Raw genomic sequence first — 20,402 nt, forward strand, 5'->3', positions numbered from 1 at the left:
ATGAGAAGGCGATCGAGGTAGTTGAGCCGACATCTTGGCCAACGTCGGCCACGTGTCAATGGCAATGGGGGGGACTCCATCCTATTCTCTTCTCTTTTGTGTGTCTGTCTCGCAGCTTTTACATTGCTGCCATTGGAGCTGCATTTCACCGAAACTCTGCCACAGAAGATTTGCCTAAGCCAGCTGCAGTAGAGAATTTGGGCGCATACTACATACCTATTGTGCAACTTCAGGTAGAACTGCAGACTCCCGTTTACTGGAGCGCCCCTTGCTCATGACACTATTGCACTTACAACACTGCTCACAAGCACGCTGCAGTGTTTCCATTGCCACTTCAAACACCCACTTCACTCCGCAACTGCTCAGATCAAGTCCTAGGCGCATGTCTGTTTAGAAGAGCGGGTATGCTGGGGGGAAGCAGTCCTTGATCTTGGAGTCTTCCTGCAGCGCCCAGTGTTGCCAGCCCAGCTTCTCAAACAGCTCTTTGCGGAACTGCAGCACCTCCTTAGCTGCTGGCTTGTCCTCTGGGCTGGCTGACTTCTCCAGAGCCCTGCATGCATGCATTCCAGCGTGAAACCACACGTCAAGGTATGCATGCAGTTGAAGTCCTCTCTGGCATGCACAATGACCAACACTGCTGCACATTCTACCACAGAAGCTCTTTATTCCAATTTTGCTGCTGGAGCATGCCCCGCGTGAGGCAGCTTCTCTTTAATGCAGCGAGAAAATGGATCCATTAACAGCGGGAAAATTCTCCCCACGGTGCGGCTCATGGGCAGAGAAAAACAGAGAGGGATTCGAGGCAGAGCGCACTTGAGGGCGCCAGCGTAGCGGCCTTTGCGAGCAAGGCGCTTGGCGTGCAGCAGAGCATACTTCTCCTCTGTGGTGTCCGCCCACGCCTGCAGCTCTAGGAAAGCCGCCTCAAATGCATCTGGACCCGCCTCCCTGGCAGGCACCTGCATGTGACACAGCTGTCAGTGGCCCATTCCCGGCGACCTCCTCGCATACATGCATGCACTAGGTTGACAAAAGCATGCATGCATGCATGCAGAGCTGCTTGTAGAGCAGCACTGCATGCAGCCACAATGGGCATGTTGCACTAATTTGACATAAGCATGAATGGCAGGCTGTGATTTGAGAGATGCATGTGAGCAGAAGGCATCTGGTGCTGTACTGAAAGCAAGAAAGAGCAAGAGCATGAGCAAGAAAACATGGGACCTGCTCTGCCGGCGCTTCAGCTGACGGGGATTTCTCTGGCGCTGTGGGATGCAGCTCCAGCAAAGCGCTGGCCTTTTTCTCCAGGGCATCTAGCAGTGCGGCCTTCTGCTCCTCAGCTTCCTTCTTCCTGGCAGCTGCCCCAGGGCCCTCCTCGGGTGTCTTGCGCGCCAGAAGCTTTGCCAGAGCCGTCTCGTCTATCGCGGCGATCACTGCATCGGCAGCTTCCACAACCTCCTGTTCATGATGACACATCACTCAACCCCACATCAACTGCAACCATCCAGCGACAGGTCGGAAGACTCATTACACATTTCTGCTATCACGTACAGGACATGGTTCAGGTTTGGCAGCACAAAGAACATATATACTGTGCTGAAGGGTGCAGGAAGAATAATAGCTTGAATGGTGCTCCATTTGGGACAGGTACATATACAATCACATTCTGGAACAAAAATTGCACAGTGCATGTTATCGCTTTTTCTGCAAACAACAGCATGTGGAAGAAAGAGCTTACCTCGAGCTTCTTGGGGTGCGACTCAGAAGAGAGGCTGTTTGTGCTTGCCAGCCGTGCAGACAGAAGGGGCAGGTGCTTGGGGTGCTGCTGCAGCAGGTCTTTCTCGAGCGCAAGATATGCCTCGTCCTCTTCTGGCGTCTCCCTCTTCAGCTGCTTCAAGAAGCCCACCTGTCGACACACCCGATGCCTCACTTGCAGAAGGCAAGGCTCAGCAATTGGGAATCAAGAAACACGCATGCCAAATCATTGGTGTGCGGAAAGGGCACATGCAATAATGCAAGACAACATTTGATGTGTTGGAATACCTGGGCATCGCGCACGGCGTCCTTCAAACGCTCCTCGGGCGTCTTGGGTTTCTCCTTGTCTTTCTCTTCCCCCTTGCTGGCATCTTTTCCAGCCCCATTCTCCTTCTTAGGAGGGACACTGCAGGGGCACCAAATACAATGATGAAACCTCTGGTGATCTCATGGTCAGGAGCAATAGTTAGGAGCAACTGTAGTCCACTGGACCACTAGGCACCATGTTGACATAAAGGGTGGGGCAGTCTGTGACAAGCCAATCTAAGCGCATGGATGCAAAGACGTGCCTGGCTGAACTCAGTCTTTTAAGGAGCAGATTCGTGCACAAGGGTCAAATGAGGCACCAGACAACCATGCCCGAGCAGGGTCTATAGCAGTGTGCGCTATCTAAAGATTTTGAAAGGTGAGGATCAAAGGATTACCTGTAGCTCAGAAACACTTTCCCGGGCGCCTCGCCATTGCCACTGTCCTTCTTGGACAGGGACAGAGTGCCTACAAGGAGGCGGCCAGGAGTGGCATCCTTGGGCAGCTTGTCCTCTGGGACTGGACCCAGGAAAATCGCAGCTCTTTCACCTGCAACGACAAATCTGCCTCAAAACAAAGGCATTTCATCCGTCACCTACGCAAGACTTGTAAAACTTATTGCTCAATATCTCCTTCATCTTCAACGCAAACCGACTTCTCCAACAAAAACACATCAGCTTATCTACACACAACACTGGCAAGACCTATGATGGCTTAAGGCTCTTCTGTCAGCAGAGTGACACAGTTGGCAAAAGAGAGTGCACACCAGCATACAGGCCTCGCTCTTTCACGGTGTCTTTTGCCGTCTTGAGCGAGGCGACATGGCTGCCGTACACCGGCACACTCACGCTGTCCCCCAGCTTCCTCTCGACCACCGCTGCCAGGCCCTTCAGCTTCTCCAGCACACCTGTGCGCCACACAAGTCATTTTACATCCTGCATGATAGCATTCGGCCATCTTTGCAAACTGCACATTTGTGGTACATTGAACTACATGCTACCATTGCAGCTCACTCTCTGTAATTCTTGAATCAAAGAGCCAGAAGCTGGATGCATCAGCTTAGGACACGAGGAAATATCCGCTTCACTGGGTGCCAGACATTGAACCTCTGAAGGTCTGCATGTGATGCAACAAGTAGCGTTTGGGAACACACGTGAGGTTCTAGAGGAAAGTGAAGTGACAGAAGGGAGAGTAGAGCGAGACCTGTGTCGTCATGGCGCAGCTGGGCTCGGATGATGTAGTCACCCTTGGCCAGCTGGACGTCCTCGGGGTAGATGTCAGACACTTTGATCAGGCGTTCGTTGGCGTCCGTTAGGAAGGTCATCTGCCCCTCCAGCTCTCCATCATACACATACCTGTCCGCAACGATGCCTCATTAGCTTCACAACAAACAACAACACTCTTGTATCACTGAACAAAGCAACTGTTCAGCTTGCAATTATGCATCCTGGAATGATTCTGTTCGGCCCCGCACATCTGGCTGCAGACGCCCTGCATGTATGCCCTGTGGTCGCTGGCTCTGGGTTTGCCAACCTTGTATTCTTAACCAGTTTTCAGCTTATACTTGGCACTGAGGGATTCGTGGATACAAGAGGCGCTGACTGGGCTTGCCTGTTGAGGAGAGGGAGGGTGACGCAGTGCTTGCCGGCCTCAGCCACGCTGAGCTTGTAGGTGAGGGTGAGCGTGTGGATGGTGCGCCCGTTGGGCAGCACGTCCCGGGCACCGGGCAGCGGCGCTAGCACCGCCTCTGTCGGCCGCAGCGGAATGCGCACCTTCTCCAACTTTGCTGCCGGGGTCAGCTTCTCCCGTCGGAACGGCGCCCTGCAACAGTGAGACAATTCATCCAACGCCACAATTCCTGGAGCTTGAAGTAGATGGACAGTGTCTTGATCGCTGCATGCAAGGGTTTCCAGGAGGATTATCCTTGCGCGTAGGCATGCAAGGATCTACAGAGGTCACGACCTGCAACCTCCCAATTAGAGCCAATATGTAGTCCTTTGAGTTGATTATTCACTGTCTGTTGAAGATTTCCAAGCCATTGCCAGCTTCAGCTTCCATAGTGCGGCCCTGGTCATCACAATGAGAGCCCAACCAATATTACAGCGCACTGGTCCGGAGCGCACCTGACATGCAGCTTGGTGTTGTGCCTGCTCCCGTCCAGGAGCACCTCGCGCCGGGCCTCCAGGCCGTGGAACACAACCTCCGCGCGGAGCCTGCCCGGTCCCAGGCTGCTCCAGAACTGCGCGAGGGTGACCTCCAGCGTGGCCCCCGCCACCGTGGCAAAGCTGAGGCGCTCCTCTGCGTGCGCGGCCAGGCTCAGGTAGGAGCGGGACTCCGTCTCCGAGTAGCGCGTGTGCGGCAGCAGCTGCGACGCGCGCACCATGAAGCCCCTGTGCATGCAAATTCAATGCGATCACTAAAACTTTGTAGCCATGGTAAGTGGCTTGTGGTCAAGGAAAATACTCTAGCACAAGACAAGAGCCTTGCTAGATGCAAATATTACTGGAGAGTCTCTGCCAACCACAACGATGCATTCTTATCGAGATCAGGTACTAACGTTGCAATATGCATCGCGGACACATATGCTAGATGCGCATTCAGCTGATTTAGAGGTGTGACCTTGAGATGCAATTTCTGACGCTAATCGTGGAGGATGCACGAGCTTGGGTAGGTCATACAAACTGGATGAGCCCGCCATGGATGGGCGATTTTAGATCTGGAATGAAAGCAGGCTGACAAATAGATGACTTACCGGGGCTGCTCGTGGTCGCCGGCAGTGATGCGCAGCTCTGCCCACGTGGCACCCTCAGGCACAGCCACAAAGCGCCGAACCTCCTGGCCGGGCGTGAAGTCCACCCAGCCCAGACGGGCTACGTAGCTGCTGTCATCCTCGTTGGCGGCTGTGACAGATATGACACAGAATGAATACACACTATGCTGCAGCTTAGCAGGCCTTCATTAGGCACAGGATGGAAGAGGAGTAGGGTAGAGCATTGCTTGCGCATTTTTCATACGGATAGAAACATGGGATGTTGCAAATGTTGTGCATCTTTGATGATGCAGATGGATGCCCAGGACGTCCACCAATGGAAATGTCAGATTTCCCCAAGAAGTGCTTGGGGGCGAGTTCAGGGGTTCACCTGCAGGTGATGGAGGCGTGCCTGAGGTGCTCGGTGTTTCCACCGGCATGGGCCTGACAACTGTGATTGGCACCCTGCCACCAGCAGCCCATATTTAAATGCCATAACATGCCATAAATGAAGGCCCATCGTTTCAATGACCAATGCCTCAGAAGGCAATCAGGAAATTGCGTGAATCATGCCGTCCAGAGTTCCACACACTCAATGCACTAGTCAAAGATGAGGAAGTGGATTCCATAGTATATTAACTTGCTCGGAGAGCATTGAAGTAGTTGATGAGCATGACGTTTTAATGCACTGCACCTGAAGAGGGGTCCACGCCATGGAGCGCTGCTGTCGTAAGCACAGACCTCCGCAAAGTGCAGTCCCTCGGGCAGACTCCCAGCGTCCACCTTTCACAAGTAACATGACTCATCCATTTTGTTTCTATTGGCAGCATGAACCCCCTCTGGTACACATTGCCTCCCCCTAAGGACTCATCAATTCGGTGCTTAGTCTGAAGCCGAAGCAGGTGTGTATAATTGCCGTGCATTGTGTCTGCTGACAGCACTCGTCAAGGCAGGAGGATGCAGGTACCTTAATCTCAAATGTTCGGCCGCCGGAGTGCAGCAGCAGGGCAGAGGGCGCCTCCACCCATGGCTGTGTCGGCTCCAGGTGCAGCTTGTCTTCTATTGAAAGCCGTGTCCTCACAGCGTCGGCATCCTATTACACAAGTCATGAACATATTATTAAGGTGGAGCAAAAATGGTGGCGAAGCAAGGCTGTGCTCAGGAACCATGATTGGTCATGCTGCAGGAGGTGTTGAAAAGGACTCACCAGTTTGGCCTGTTTGTCTGGGATCTTCTCCCCAGATGCCTCCGTCTCAGTGGAGTCAACCGCCCCAGCATCAACCTGCAACAAAAAAAGCTCTCTGAGACATCACATTTACTCAGTAGGCCCATCCCCACTTTGTGCTTTCTGGGCCTGGCATGCATGGAACCCTGTGCATGCCATATCAATACCCAAAGCCACCAACCGCCAAATGCCCCAACAATTGGGAATCGAGGTGCCTCATATGCTCAAAAGATGTAGGAACGCCTTATCAACATGAGATAGGTTTGCTTGATGGAGCAAAAACTTTGCGCACTTCAATCTTCAGTGACAAAAGAATCCTGGGAAGGAGAAACTAAGTATTGGCGCGGACCTCATGCACTGTGGGCCGGACATCTACAGTGCAGGTGACAGCTCTGCGTGAGTCCAGCGGCTCTCGCAGGTAAATGCCGCGGCCGCCGGCCGAGCCGTCGCTGCGGCGCACGCGAACCTCGTACAGAACCTCGTCCCTCTCGTCCTGCGCTGCCGCCTTCTCCAGATACTCCACGGCCTTGTCGACCTGGAGGGCAATCCCCACACACTTTTCAATTCGCAGAATGGAATTTGACAGCCTCAAGTGTGCTGCTGCGAAGTATTTGAGGCCCGTTTGTACTGCTGCACGGTGGATTGCATCGGTGCAAAACAGATTTCATACTTGGCCTAAGGATTGCTGCATGTCCGACTGGATGTGCTGCTGCCTTGATGCACCTCTTCGTGAATATTGAAAATTTGCAACTTAACAACACACTGAAAGGAAGTGAGGCAGATACACATGACATGCATGGCAGTCCCACTCTCCGGATCAATACTGGGCATGAATATGACTGGTCGGTGTCACAGCACCTGGAGCAAGCCGCGGCCATAGGTGAGCACAGCGTCTGGGGCGTCCCCACCCAGCGGCAGGCAAGTGTTCTCCAGCGCACGCCGCACCCTGCAACCAACCGTGACACGGGTCAGAAATTGCCCATGCTGTCTTACTGCACAGCACCCCATTCCATCATGCATCTCAGACCCACCAATAGCAGTTGTTCAGCTATAGCAGGTGCCAGACCAGGTCGCCTGCGCCATCCCCCTCGGGCGTCACAGATGTAAACCAGGGTAACGAGGGGGATGGGGCAGCATCGTACCTGACAGGGGTGGCTTTCCATCCTTTGGCCTTGGCAGCAGACAGGACGAGCGCCACGCCGCCACAGGCGTTGGGCGAGGCCATGGATGTGCCGTTCATGAGCTGGCGACCCTGCTGCGTCCACTGGGGCACCGGTGCAATGGCGCCCCCCGGAGCCGACAGTGTGACGCCGATGTGGCCATCTGGGGTTGGGCCCCTGCTCGACCATGTGTACTGCTGGCCCTGTCCCCCCATGAAAGAAAGGTTAAGTCCTTATTTCTAATGGGAAAACTACAATGTATATGCTTTGAATTCACTTCTGATTCTTTCTTTTTCAGACTTACAGGTCTCTCAGGTCTCAGCCCAGCCACAGCACTCCAGGCCTGATCTACATTGGCAAGAGGTATCCAAAAGTGGGTGATTGTTTGTGAGTTTCCTTCGCATGCAGCTGATGTCTTAGCTAACGGGGTTGTGTAATTGTTGTTTGTCTGTAGCGCTCATCATACCATGTATGTATTGAGAGGACCACCTAGAGGGTCGGGGAATGTGACCCTGACACACGGCAGAATAACGCACCATAATTCTGCGCTTCCTTGGACGTTTGACATGACGATATGCATCTGCACCATCTGGTGGGAATGCATGCTGAGATGCACAATGTTTTGCCTGAATGGTCTCTGACGCAGCTGTGATCAGCCACTTCAGCTTGGTGTTTGCTATACACACCAATCATACTTTCTGGAATTTTAAAGTCAAGCATTGCATTGCAGGGGTATGACATGCCCGACCAATTCCGCAAGGGGATCACTACCAGAATGTGTGCTTGTTTTATTGTGTCCTGTTGCACTGATGAGCATCGGAGGAGTGTGAGAGAGCATTGCACCTTGTCCAGAGTTTCACGCACAGAGTGGCCGGCAGCTGCCAGAGCGGGGGAGACATAGGCGCCAATGCTGAGGATGGATGAGGATGTGCCGCCTGGAGCGCCCACAGTAGACAGCGCCGGGCCGGCATTGCCAGCGCTCGATACAAAGATGACATTGTGCTTGTACACAACCTGCATGCACGCATCACCACCCTCAAAGTGCCTTCCAAATGACAGGATATTTTGTGCTGTCTGACATGCGGTGGAGGCGCTGAAAAAAGGTCTGCCCAAAGACTCTGCAGGTCTACTGGGGCTGCCAGTTCCCACATGGTGCAGCTCATGTGTCAAGGGTCTGGTCTAGAGTAAGGCTGAGCGCTACCTCATTGGCTAGTTTGATGAAGCGGCCGGCGTTGGGAGTGGCAGTGGCCTCGCCGTATGACATGTTGATGAGGTCGACTTTGTGGTCGATGACCGCTATCAGAGCTCTTGTCAGGCCCACTCCTGTCTCCATGCCGCCCAGCCGGCTGTCCCCAATCTTGCATGAGATTATCTGGGCACCTGCAGCAGCCACTTGGTAAATTACTTGCTGCTCTCTCATATTCTCGTTGTGCATCAGCAATTTCAGCAAATAGGACAGGTTGCACACAGGATGCTGACGCGCATGCATGCAAATACCCGCATGCATTAAGAATACACTTTGCTCGTGCATGCAAGTGCCACATGCATGAATGAAAGAGAAAACACATCAGTGTAGTAATCGCATACCTGGGGCGATGCCGTTCAGCTCAGGGTTGTCTTCGTGGTGAGCGGCGGTGATGCCAGCAACATGTGTGCCGTGTGAGCCCGCATCGACCACGATGGACAGCACATTGCCCTCGTCATAGATGTTCAGCGCAAAGTTGCAGGAGTCCTCTGCAATAGCAATGATTATCGTTCAGATTTCCATGCATGAGATTACCAATAAATTTGGTACTTGCCAGGGGGTAGAGAGGCTACCCAGCCTGCAAAGGACCGATTCCATGCCTGCAGAAGGGTTCCTCGTATGAAAATGGTGGAAATTGGTGCTTGATGAATAATAAACCACCATAAACAGCTAAAGGAGCGCACGGGAGCTGAAGACGCCATACTGCCGCTCGCTCCTGAAGTTGGTCAGTGGCTTGAAGTTTTCCAGGGCGCCTGCTGTGGAGCCAGGCTCATGCAACTCGCTGGTGTCCAGCGCAGCCCTGTACACCTCCCCATCGTGCCATACCACACAGTCCAGCATTGGGCCTGCACAAAATCAAGGACCAAATTACCATCATATTCACGTCAATGCATGCTGACTGTGCACAAAGTCTGCATGCAATATGACTTGTCTGCTCTACTAGATAGCAAAATATTGAACGGAAGAGGAGGCTCACCAAGATCCTCAAACTTTTCTTCCATGTCTGCCAGCAGTTTTGAGCGCAGCTCCAGCTCTTCCAGTGCTTCTTTGCCGTCCTCAGCTGTTGAGTCTCCCTTCAAATAGCATTACGATTTCAATTCATGCACGAGAACTCAACAAGGCGGAGGTCGCCTGATCATGATTGCTGTTGGGAAGAGTTTTCATAAAAGTGCATGCAGTGTTTTCATAGAAAGAAAACAGCTGGAGAGGACAAATCCAGCTGCAGCAGATGGAGAATCTAACGTTTATGTAAGGGAGGAAGAGTGCCTCTGAGACTGCACCTGCTTCTTCTGGCTGACCACAGCAGCAGTGCATGCAGTGATGGCCCCCCGCTGCTTCTGCTCCCAGCGCTTCTTCCTCTCCTGCTTGCTGCGCTGCTTCAGGCCTCCAGGAAAGAGCTCAAATGCACGCTTGGCACCCACATGCCACTCGCCTGCTTGTCCAAGGAATGTTATCACGTGATCCTTACCCAGGACTTGATATTTTCATCTGCATGCAAGCAGACATTCCCCAAATCCAAAAGAAATGCAGTGCACACAAGGGGGACATTTGCAGGTGCTGCACTCTTGTGTGACAAATCCTCTCGAGTACTCTGTGTACCTGAAGGGTTCTTCCATTCAGGATTGATTTTCAGTTTGTTGCCGTAGCAGCCAAGGATGCACCCATCGTCATCCGCCTTCACAACCTTTGAAGTATCTACATCCCCGCTGCCGGTGCAGTCCAGCAGATCCAATATCTGCAAGTTGCACCAAATTATTGATTCAATTTTCGCATACTGCTATAGCGGTACAGCAAAGGCGGGCACGTGCATGCACCTTCAAGGCAACCACCACTGCAAGGCTAGAACTGTTAGGCACACCTTTGGCTTCCCATCAGACGTCGTCTGGAGGCCCACAGCACCTGTTCATGGCAGGCTAATTGTCACTATGTAAGTGGCGAGTGCATTTGGAGGATGCTCAACACAGGCTGTGAGAGACATTTGAGAGAGATGACAAAACTCACCTGGATCCACCCCTGTATCGAAGATAGCTACCACCACTCCCCTTCCGTCGTACTCTGGATGGTCCTGCAATGCGATTGACACGGCTTCAGCGATGTATGTGCTCACCGGTATCCCTCAGATCAGCAACGTGTGGAGACCGCATGCCAGACCGTCATGGATCGAACAAATGACCCAATCACCTAAATGAGAGCCACATGAATCATCAAACACTTTAGAAAGAATGTATGGACATAGAGATCGAGATCACACCTTGAGAAATCGCAGGGCTCCAATCTCCTCCTTGGGCATGACTGCCGAAAACACGTCACTCTGCGTCTCTGCTGTTGGACTCGACATCACTGGTAAAGTCTTCACAGAGATGGTGTTTATCTTTTGTCCTTTGATACGTGTGCAAGTGACATAAGACTGTCTGAAACCTTGTTTCCTAAGTGATGGAGGACTCAATGACCCTCGATTGACAGTCCTAGGTGTACTAAACTGCCTCGCGGCAAACTCACACCGCAAAGTCAACATTAAAGGACATCTGAAGCGCCTTAGGCCCCGGAAGGAGTTTGAGTTGCGCTCTTCGTGGGTGATCGGCACGTGACACGCAGCTGACAGCCACGTGCCAAATTGGGGCACAGAGACAGGAAGGAAGCGCAAGAGACACAGCACACATGCGTTCTGAGATTTCAAAGTAGCGTAATATCTGCGCGCATTTGCCCTTTTGACGCTCGGTCCAGCGCCACCGTGAAATACTGATCTACTTAGTGGCAAAGTGCAGAGGTGTGGCTGAAGAGCTGGAATTTCACTGACAGAAAACAATACATAAAGTTAGTCAATAGGTTCACACCATGGGAGGTGGGGGTCTCGCGTTTCTCAACAAGAAAACATGGCACCCCGGGAGGATCCAGAACCAGGAGGAGAAGTGGAAGAGAGAACAGGCAGCTGAGAAGGAGACTCGCAAGCTAGATGAGATTCGCAAACAGATCGCGGAGGAACGGCAGCGTGAGGAGTTGGAAACAGTCGCTCACGCCGCAGGTGTCAAGGAGTAAGCCCCCAGACTTTTTGTAGCTAAGACCCAACCTTTTTGTTTCACATGAAGTCGATAGCGTGTTGTGCTGACATCATTTCAAATGGTGGCGGTGCTGTAAAGTTTGTCCTGTAGGACTGTCTAGTAATGAGCTATGGTGCCGCAGCAAAAGCGACAAGCTTGACTGGATGTACCAAGGCGGTATGGTGGCAAAAGCGGAAGCCGACAAGCGCAATGATGAGCAGCTGCTTGGGGCAAAGCCTCTGCAGCTCCAAGATGCTGCAGCTCCTAGCGCAGTACGCCCCCTCCCTTGACAGCTACTGTTCTCCCAAGCAGCTCTTTTTGTGGTTGCAAAGGGTCAAAGAACTGCCCTCCTCATCACAATGTTTGTCAGTGCGTGGCTGGGGTATGCAGGGCAATGCAGCAGTCAAGCTACCGACCTTCTATGCAGAGGACACTGCAGCATCTGCGAACGAAGTCTGGCAGCGCATCCACAGTGATCCCCTGTTTGCGGTATGTTTCCTTCCACTAATACACAAGGGGGGTTTAACTGTCATACCATAAGGCACCACTCATTTGGATGCCTAGCTGTGTTGTGTGTCAGATAAGCATGCACTCATTAAAGGAGCAGCGCTTGGTGGGGGCATAAACAGTGAGGGCTAAGGAATTGGGTGTGGGCGGGGGTGCAGATCCGGCAGCAGGAGATAGCCACGCGCAAGAAAATCGCGTCAAATCCTGTGAAGATGGATGCGATCAAGCGGGAGGTAGCGCAGATACAGGCGGCTCAGCAGGCGGCCAAGGCGCAGAAGAAAGCAGCCAAGCTGGCCAAGAAGGACGCCAAGCGCGCCAAGAAGGATGAGCGCAAGGCCGAGAAGCGGCACGCCAAGCTCAAGGTTAGCACTGCCTCTTCACAAGGTCACAGTTGGTCTTGCAAATTATTCCTGTCCTGCATGCGCTGGTGTTTGTGTTGCTTTCTGATGATAAGTGTATTTATAAAATGATGTTTTTGCAGGGAGCTGCAGCAGAGGCTGAGGAAGCAGACGGACGGCCTAACGGCGAGCACTCTCGCAAGCGCGCTCGCACAGCATCTCCTGACAGAAAGCCAGGCATCAATTGGTACCGCCCCAGGCCCAATTCCTTTAATTGCCTGTTGTGATGACTGCAAAAGACAAGAATGTCTTGGACTCCATGCATTGCCTGCCCGTCCTTAAGTCTCATCATAATCAAAGCTCAATTCAGGGACCTCAATCGATCCAGAAACGATAATAGAAGCATTTGGTCTGACGTTTTTGTATTCATGGCTTGCAGGCAAGGCGACCGGGACAGGGAGAGGGGCGGCGGTGAAGACCATGCAGAGAAGCATCGGCGCAGCAATGGCGACCACGACAGGCACCATGGCCACGAAAGCCACAGGAGCCGCAACAAACAAGGTGACGGACACGCCAGGACCAAGGGTGAGTCAGCCAGAGTCATCTAGCCTTGTGCGCGCAAGCCTCTGGCTGAAGCATGCTTGGCCTGTGATGTGCAGTTCACTACTACGCACATACCAAGTGAAGGACTTTGCAGATCTCTGAGCAGCTGCAGGGGGGTGTCCATAGGCTGCACTGATGGTGTCTTGAGGATTGTGCTGTGGCTGTGCTGCAGAGGAGGATAGGGGCAGGGACAGGAGCGGACACAGAGACGGGGAAAACAAGGACGCGCATGGCAATGGGCACCACCGGAGCGAGCGCGTGGACGGGGAGCGGCCGCGGGTGTACACCGACGGCGCGTCCGCACAGGGGGCCGACCTCAAATACGGGCTCAACTATGGCGGCTCCGCGCCGCAGGCCCTCCAAAACAACGACAGGTGCGCGGGCAGAATTTCACAGTGATGCAGTGAGGCTTGGTCTTGGTGGCACGCCCAGTGCCTCTCTCCTGGCGCAACTTGCCTCAGGAGCTCAGCTTGGTAAGGAGTTGGGAGCTTGCCGTTTATGCTGCGCATGCGCTCTTCTTTGTTCACTATCAAAAGAGGCAGTTACCTGCTGTTGACCAAGCTGTGAACTGGTGAAGCGGATGAGGAACTTGAGAGGGAGAGAAAGTGTGTGACCCTGAGGTTGCCTGTGCAGGAGTGAGCTTGCGGCGGCGACGCAGAAGCGGCTGGAGGAGGCAGCCTCGAAGAAGGAGGAGGAGGAGCGGCAGAAGGCCGCGCAAAGGCATGTGCGCAAGGAGTACAAGTGCGTCTGCCTGCCCACCTGCCCTGTGCCTTTGTAACATCTCTACTTGCCACAATCATGACCTCACCATGATTGATGGATGTGTGTCATCCCAGGATAAATTTCTTGTGAAGCCTTCTTTGGCTTCAGCTGCAAAGCAGGAGAGACAAGAAAGTATGATATTTTGTCGTGAAGCCGCCTGTGTTCCAGCTGCAAGAGGGGAAGGAATAATTGGCAGTCGCTGTCATGTCCTCTTGCCAGGCATTGTTGGCATCTTGTTGCACTCTGAGAAAACGAGTCAACCATCGACAACTCAAGTTGAAGCCTCTTTTGCAGCTACAACAGCAGCATGTGGTATGCTCTAGCAGAAGACACGGACAGTAAGGCGTGCTGGTGTGGGGTGCAGGACGGGGCGCATGACGGAGGAGGAGCGGCACAGGCGGCTGGCCGAGATGGCCGGCAACGCAGAGGTGCACGAGGAGGCGCGGTGGACGCGGCAGAAGCATGCGCGCGACGCTGACGCCGCCGAACAGCAGGCCAACGCGCCAGCTGCCACAGGTGCCCTTCCCCCTTTTCCTGTATAAACCTGCGGTGATCCTGCAGATGCGGCTGCACATGCCCTGCGCGGCCCATGGCTTTGGGTGTGCTAGCCTTGTCACGTACAGAACATGCCAACCATCGGGATTCACAGCATCTCGAATTCAGCCCTTTTGATAACAGCAGGTTAGGCAGCTTCAAAACCTGATCGCAGTGAGAGGTGGTGTATCGAGGTGTTGGCAGTGCGTGACTCGCAGACGACACCATCTCATGGCAGTGCATGGTGCCAATGCTGCTGTCATCCAGACGCACTTCTGGCACAGTATTCTGGCACAGTATTCTGCGCCCTTTATAAGTTAGCCTGGGGACATGCAGCAGTTGCATGTATACTGCTTGTGTTGTGTCCTGATTGACGGCCGGCTGCTGAGGTGCGCAAGCATGCGCGCAGGTGAGAAGCCAGGAGATACAGCGGCGTTCCTGAAGAGCGCGACAAAGGAGGTATATGGCACGGCTGGGGATGTGGCCAGCCTAGAGGACCGGGTGGGCCGCAGGAAGTACTACGCTGAGCGCGGGGGTGGCCAGGGGTTTAAGAGATGATTTGTGCATGCTTCCTTCAAGTAAAGAATGTGCAGAATTTTCTGGGATGATGTGTTGAGCCAGGAAGGTTGTTTCTTCTATATGGTGTCAAGCACATCTTGTGTCGTGTGGTGGGCTTTTATGTGCAAATGGGCCAGATATGGCAAAACTTGAAACAATGCTCACCGATTGAAGAATGGTGCGGTGCAAAAGTGAACACTTGACGGTGGTCTTGAGCTACTTCTGTTACAAGTCTTGAAATGACACTGCCAAAAGAGAAATGCATTGCCTGAGTAAGGACACATGTCAACCTAATATTTTGGTGGGGTCTGGCAGTCTTTAGAGCCTCCATGTAGGGACATGCATGCACAGTACACTACAAAGATCATTGCTTGTCCAGCATTCTACAAAATGCCTTCTGAAACAAAAAGTACAATCAATGAAATACAAGATCGCTGCCTCAACATTTCTTCCAAGCTTTGCAAGCACAGTATCAGCTCAAAGAGATAACCTTTCCTGACTCATCAGAACAGGATTCGTCCATGTGTTACAGCCTTGACAATACAAGCTCATTCTTGCCCTCGTTGCATCTTCATCTCTCTCCGTTCATTCTTGTCACCCATTACACCCTCAGCCGCAGTTGTTGTTGTTATTCCAAACCCTCATCCGCAGTTGTTGTTGTTATTCCTGGAGATTCCGCGCAGCCCCGGCACATAAGAATACTGCACATCCACGTGACCATTACAGTCTGTTGTTGTGGTGACCACATTGTAGGTGCCAGGAACAGGGGTCTGGCCGGGCGCCGCCGGGACAACACTAGATCCGCCATTGTTGTTGTTGTTAGTGATTGTGCCTGGCACCCCGCTGGACACCCCGTTGTTTGTGATCGCCGCTGCACAGCAAGCGCTTCCCAGTCAGCAGAACTGTCTTGTCGCAGGGAATGCACATAGGCCTCTAAGAAACCTAGAACACATGCACGCACTTGCTTGCAGCCCCGAAAGAAAGAATGTGGGAAAGAATAAATGCAGACATGTAGGCACAGCCAGGGCCAAACATTGGGGAAAGGGGTGCCTCAAATGCAAGGAGCAGCTAGAAAAGTTGCTGTGTCTCACCTCCTCCGTTGTTGTTGTTGTTTGTGAAGCCAGCGCCATTGTTGTTTGTGATTGTAGAGCCTGCAAAGCATTCATCGATATAAATCAAGCGCTTCTGCAAGTGCGATCTCTTCACTAGCAACGAAAGGCTTCACCACATCTCTGATATCAAGGTTAGTGAACAGAGTAGAGCACACAGCACACCGCTGCCACTGACAAAGTAGGCTGTGTCTCCTTTTCAGGGCCAATCTTTCTAGGCAACAACATTGTTTCTGCTGTGCAGTTGCATCAGGGAGATGCATGAGGGGAACAGACCTCCTCCATTGTTGTTGTTGTTTGTGTAGCCGCTGTTGTTGTTGTTGTTTGTAAAGCCACCGCCGTTGTTGTTCGTTATACCGCCGCCGCCGTTGTTGTTGTTATTTGTGAAGCCGCCGCCATTGTTGTTGTTGTTTGTGATCCCTGCCATACACAAGCACTTACTTCACTCCTGGCTGACAATGCAGTCTGTTTCCCTGTGCTCCCATTCAAGCACTTCTGGTCTTGCAAATCACAGAGGAGGTAGAGTTGTTATGCAGGGTTGTTATGCAGTATAACCCTGCGAGCACAGCGCTCAAAAAGGGGCAAGTTCCCCCTCCAGCCTCATATCAGCATGCGGTAGGCCATAATTTACAGCAACATGGCATCATGCAGTTCAGCGGTGCGTATCACAGCGGCCACTCCAGTAGAGTCTCAGGCCTGTCCCTGCCGCAGTGTCAAGATGATTGGAATATCTCGGATACGGTGCAAGCTGCATGTAAGGTCACCTGTGGGCGCGGAGGCCGGGTTGATGGTGGTCTGGTCAACATCCAGGAACAGAGCCACGCTTGTCAGCAGCGCGCTGTTGCTGACCTGGGCTGTCACCACCAGGGGCTGCGCCAGCACACCAATTGCGTCAGTCCTACGTTGAGTTGAAAGCAAACATTCTTGGGCTGCTCTCTTCACCTTAAGTGCGCTTCCTAATGTCCAGAATGGGTTGCGCATAGACCAAAGGGGCATTGCTGACGACGCAGGCATTGCGCACAGAAAGGCCCAAGTGCTGTCCTTTGCAAGCTGTTCAGCGCAGGATAGTTCGGGGCATTGGTGATAATGGGCCTCTGAACATCTGACACTGCATCACTGGCATGAGTCACATATTTGCAGCATAATGGGGCCATTGCTCCTCTACTCTCTTACAACACCAGCACTTCTGCACCGGCACAACAGCCGCGCAAGACATGGGATGCTAAATGGCAGAATGCGCAGGACATGAAGGCAGAAGGATATGGCATACCCGGGCGTAGGCGCTGGGCGTGACGGCCTTTGCATAGGTGAGGCGCGCGATGCCGTCAGGGAACTTGATGTACTTGGGGTCTGACACAATGGTGATGTTGAATGTCAGCGTGCCCGCCGCCGCGTCAAAGACTGGCACAGCCTGCGCAAGAGAATCTCCTCAGCTCTCATTGCCCAAATAACATGCTCTTGCACAAGGTTTCAAGGTAAGTTTTGCAGCTGTCCTTCAGCATTCGTGCCCGGCTAGTGTCCATGCAGCTCTGGCTATCACAAGCCCTGCAAGGAAATAAGGACTCCTACTTCAAGGACAAGACAGGTTGTTCAAGCAAGGTGCTTCTATGCTGTTGTGATTCAAGAGTGCGCTGAGTGCATGAGAAATGCTCACGTTGATGAGGAGGATGACTGCAGTGGCATTGCCGTTGGCGGCAGTGCCAAAGATGGTGCCCATGGGGCTGCCCAGCCAGACTCCCTGTGGGGAGTACACAGGATCCTGCAGCAGCATACCTGTGTCCATGACCCCGGCATCGCTGTAAGGGTAGTCCACCCTGCAACACAGTCATGGCCTCTCAACCCCCAAGCGTTGCGGCTCGAAGTCATTTGTTGCACGATGCCGTTTGCCTAATACGCCAGAGAGCTGCGTTGGCTTCCACACTACAGTCCCTCAACATTATTGAAATTCGGTGGTCCTAAGGTGCTGCAATAAATGCAGGTGAACAGCAAGGAGAAGGCCATGGGAGTTCACTTGAAAGCTGTGCTGCCAGAAGCTCCGTTCAAGACCAGGGTGTTGGCGTCAAGGAAGGTGGCATTAGCTGCTTCTATGATGTACACTGCGCCTGCCCGGGGCTGCTGAGCTGACGCCATGAGCATCATCCCTGCATAGTACCAGCATTAAAACGCTGACATCAGCCTCCACGCTGCTAAAGATAGCCACGCTGCTGGACCTGATCAACTACTGTGGCTCGCACTTGTCATTGCTATGACCTGACCTTCACATCATAATCCTGGACGAACACATCTTCAAGAATTATTGTGATTGTCCTGAAATGCGCAAGATGCCTTCAACCGACTGTCCTTTGTGCTCCAACACAGACCAAGTAGCTGCATCAGAAGTTGATGACCAATAGTAAAACCTTTTGCTACAAAGAGTGCCATTTCAGTGGTAGCGCCAGCGTACGTATGTATGCAAGGACGCAGGAAACTAAGGTGCCGGTTGAGCAACACATTATTCTTCCTCACGGCGTGTTGGGTCACATCGTCAAACCGGGCAGATCACCTTGTATGGCAACAGCAACGACCCACAGGCCCGTCGTCCTGCTTCTAAGCATAATTGCGCTCTGTAGAAAGGTCTGCGACACAAAAATAGCTGGTCAGCAACGCTTGACATTGCAAGAGGCCTGCAGTGCCGGAACGGCAGTGAAGGTGGCACTTTTTCAGCAGTGCGTGAAGAGCACGACGCGTCTGATGCCTAGCGTTAATTGATCATAAACAGTAAGATTTCATCTCTTATTAGTCTCAGGAAATATTCAAGCACCAGGGTCCGTGAAGGCTCCTAAGCTTGGCAAAGACAGTGCACCTTGTGACCGGATGCGGTCCTGCTCCAGCTTGCCTGTACGCAGTTGCTGAGACACGATTTCTGGTTGAAGCACGAGGCAGGCTCACGCGATCCTGCTGTATTAGAAATGCTGTTCCTTGCCTGATGATGCACTTTCCCTGGCTGTGACACGTGTGAAATGCGTCACGCACTATCTCGGGACAGCTATGATCAATCGCCTTTGTGGGAACTTTCCACAGGAGACGAACAACTCCTCCATGGATCGTTGAAGCAGATCTTCGACTGCTGGGAGGGTGGGCATTGAGAATGTATTGATATGAAACAGTAGAGGGCTCATGCATCCCAGTATACTACGTATGATTTGCCAGTGCATGCATGGCCCACCAGGTGGCCGCGTGCCAAGCACGGCACGTAGTGTGCTTCCACAGGAAAAAACAACCTTCAAAAACATCATGCAGCGGTTCATGTGGCAGTTAAACACTTCACAATGCACCAAGAACTTCGTCATGGCTGAAACAAATTACTTGGAAGCTGTGAGTACCAGCAATCAGCCCTTGCTGAACACCCAGCAACCACACTGGTAGTATCTAGCAGACATCTGATGGGATGGCAGCAGTGCTCAAGCACGGCATGCGCACTCCGCTGTGCCCCACACAATATATACGATGTGCACCAGTATGAAGAGCTAGTCCTCTCAAAGCCACAACAGCCGGTGTGAAGCCCTAGATGCAGCATCGAAACGAAACCCAGCCTGTTCAGCCACAGACTGTGCAGATGCTGCCAGAGCAGTCTCTCTGTCTGCCCCACAGAAGGCGCCCCTGCTAATGACCACTGCTGCATTGTACTGCCGCTCGACGCAGACAACCCAAGCTGCTCCCTCTGCATCAGCCTCCGTCAGCAGCGCATCTCTGCGCACACAACACAGCACCACGCTGCTGATTACACCAGCATAATGGCTCTTACATGAGAGTCCCTCAGGACATGCCGAAGCTTTCATGAGACAGTGCAGGCTTCTGTGGTCTGTAACGACCAATATCTCTGCTTCCAACTGTGCAACTGACCGATGCTAAAAAGACAGGGGCTGTTTGAGAGTACTAGGCAAGTATAAAACAATTTGTCAGCAGGGGTTGCTAAATGAATATATCAGCTACCAACTTGTACTCCCTGCATGCAGTGAGCAAAGGGTCGGCTGAAAAAGGTGAGTCACCTGTACATTCGCGCCACCTGGAGCAGCTTCCGGCCCTCATCAGAGGAGAGGTCAAAAGTGAGTAGGGGCTCTCCTCTCAACCGCCAGCGCAGCATATCTCCCAAACTCGGCCGCGGCCCGCTGTGCATGTTGACCACCAAAGTGCCATGCGCCGGATGCAGTGCCCGAGCCATGCTCTGCACAAATTGGCCACCTGGCACGCCAGGAGAAACCTTATAATGTTGAGGCAAAGCTGCACATGTCACATTCCTGGGAGGACACTTTTGCTTGCAATTTTGCAGTCTGCATTGCAGACTTGCGGCCTTGTTTTGTCTCATCTCATCTCTGCACTACCAGAAGCAGCACAAAGCATAATTTGACACAGGAGAACGGAGAGATAAGTTGCTGACCTGGCTCGGTGAAGGCCTGAGGAATCTGGTCGTCCCCGTCAAAGACATCGAGGAAGATCAGGTCCACTGGCGCAGCTGCACCGCTGGCAACCTGCACTGCC

General features: G+C 52.8%; 3 protein-coding genes across 3 annotated transcripts; 1 reads left to right on the forward strand and 2 right to left on the reverse strand.

The window, feature by feature from the left end:
• Window positions 1–390: 390 nt before the first annotated feature.
• On the reverse strand, window positions 391–10,958 carry COCSUDRAFT_27430 (hypothetical protein; the record flags this gene model as incomplete). The annotated part of the gene is made up of 26 exons (XM_005650280.1): window positions 10,687–10,958; window positions 10,437–10,500; window positions 10,294–10,334; window positions 10,035–10,170; window positions 9,716–9,867; window positions 9,412–9,508; window positions 9,119–9,280; window positions 8,777–8,923; window positions 8,391–8,569; window positions 8,033–8,203; window positions 7,172–7,392; window positions 6,888–6,975; window positions 6,379–6,564; window positions 5,772–5,897; window positions 5,499–5,587; window positions 4,808–4,987; window positions 4,179–4,445; window positions 3,658–3,876; window positions 3,259–3,410; window positions 2,822–2,962; window positions 2,454–2,604; window positions 2,038–2,155; window positions 1,733–1,900; window positions 1,219–1,452; window positions 814–941; window positions 391–550 (listed from the first exon to the last, which is right to left on the reverse strand). Exons 1-26 carry the CDS (start codon window positions 10,948–10,950, stop codon window positions 391–393), a joined length of 4,041 nt encoding a protein of 1,346 aa, XP_005650337.1. The 5' UTR covers window positions 10,951–10,958.
• Window positions 10,959–11,270: 312 nt separating this feature from the next.
• On the forward strand, window positions 11,271–12,013 carry COCSUDRAFT_13100 (hypothetical protein; the record flags this gene model as incomplete). Its single annotated transcript, XM_005650281.1, has 3 exons — window positions 11,271–11,467; window positions 11,616–11,745; window positions 11,864–12,013. 3 exons carry the CDS (start codon window positions 11,271–11,273, stop codon window positions 12,011–12,013), a joined length of 477 nt encoding a protein of 158 aa, XP_005650338.1.
• A 2,967-nt stretch (window positions 12,014–14,980) lies between these two features.
• COCSUDRAFT_52577 (hypothetical protein) lies at window positions 14,981–18,820 on the reverse strand. Its single transcript, XM_005650282.1, has 9 exons — window positions 18,727–18,820; window positions 18,427–18,499; window positions 17,896–18,025; window positions 17,539–17,698; window positions 17,155–17,295; window positions 16,649–16,754; window positions 16,161–16,304; window positions 15,867–15,926; window positions 14,981–15,646 (listed from the first exon to the last, which is right to left on the reverse strand). Exons 2-9 carry the CDS (start codon window positions 18,476–18,478, stop codon window positions 15,417–15,419), a joined length of 1,023 nt encoding a protein of 340 aa, XP_005650339.1. The 5' UTR covers window positions 18,479–18,499; window positions 18,727–18,820; the 3' UTR covers window positions 14,981–15,416.
• Between the last annotated feature and the right edge of the window lie 1,582 nt (window positions 18,821–20,402).

This window comes from Coccomyxa subellipsoidea, assembly GCF_000258705.1.
Source record: "Coccomyxa subellipsoidea C-169, whole genome shotgun sequence".
NCBI classification, from domain to species: Eukaryota; Viridiplantae; Chlorophyta; class Trebouxiophyceae; family Coccomyxaceae; genus Coccomyxa; species Coccomyxa subellipsoidea.

What these genes read in the sequence shown, in the direction of transcription:
- COCSUDRAFT_52577 (XM_005650282.1), bottom strand. Translation starts at nt 18,478, where the DNA reads ATGCTTAGAAGCAGGACGACGGGCCTGTGGGTCGTTGCTGTTGCCATA. An exon ending in CAGTCATCCTCCTCATCAAC is followed by an intron (nt 17,296 to 17,538) that starts GTGAGCATTTCT and finishes TCTCTTGCGCAG; the next exon opens with GCTGTGCCAGTCTTTGACGC. An exon ending in CAACAACAACAATGGAGGAG is followed by an intron (nt 15,927 to 16,160) that starts GTCTGTTCCCCT and finishes AATGCTTTGCAG; the next exon opens with GCTCTACAATCACAAACAAC.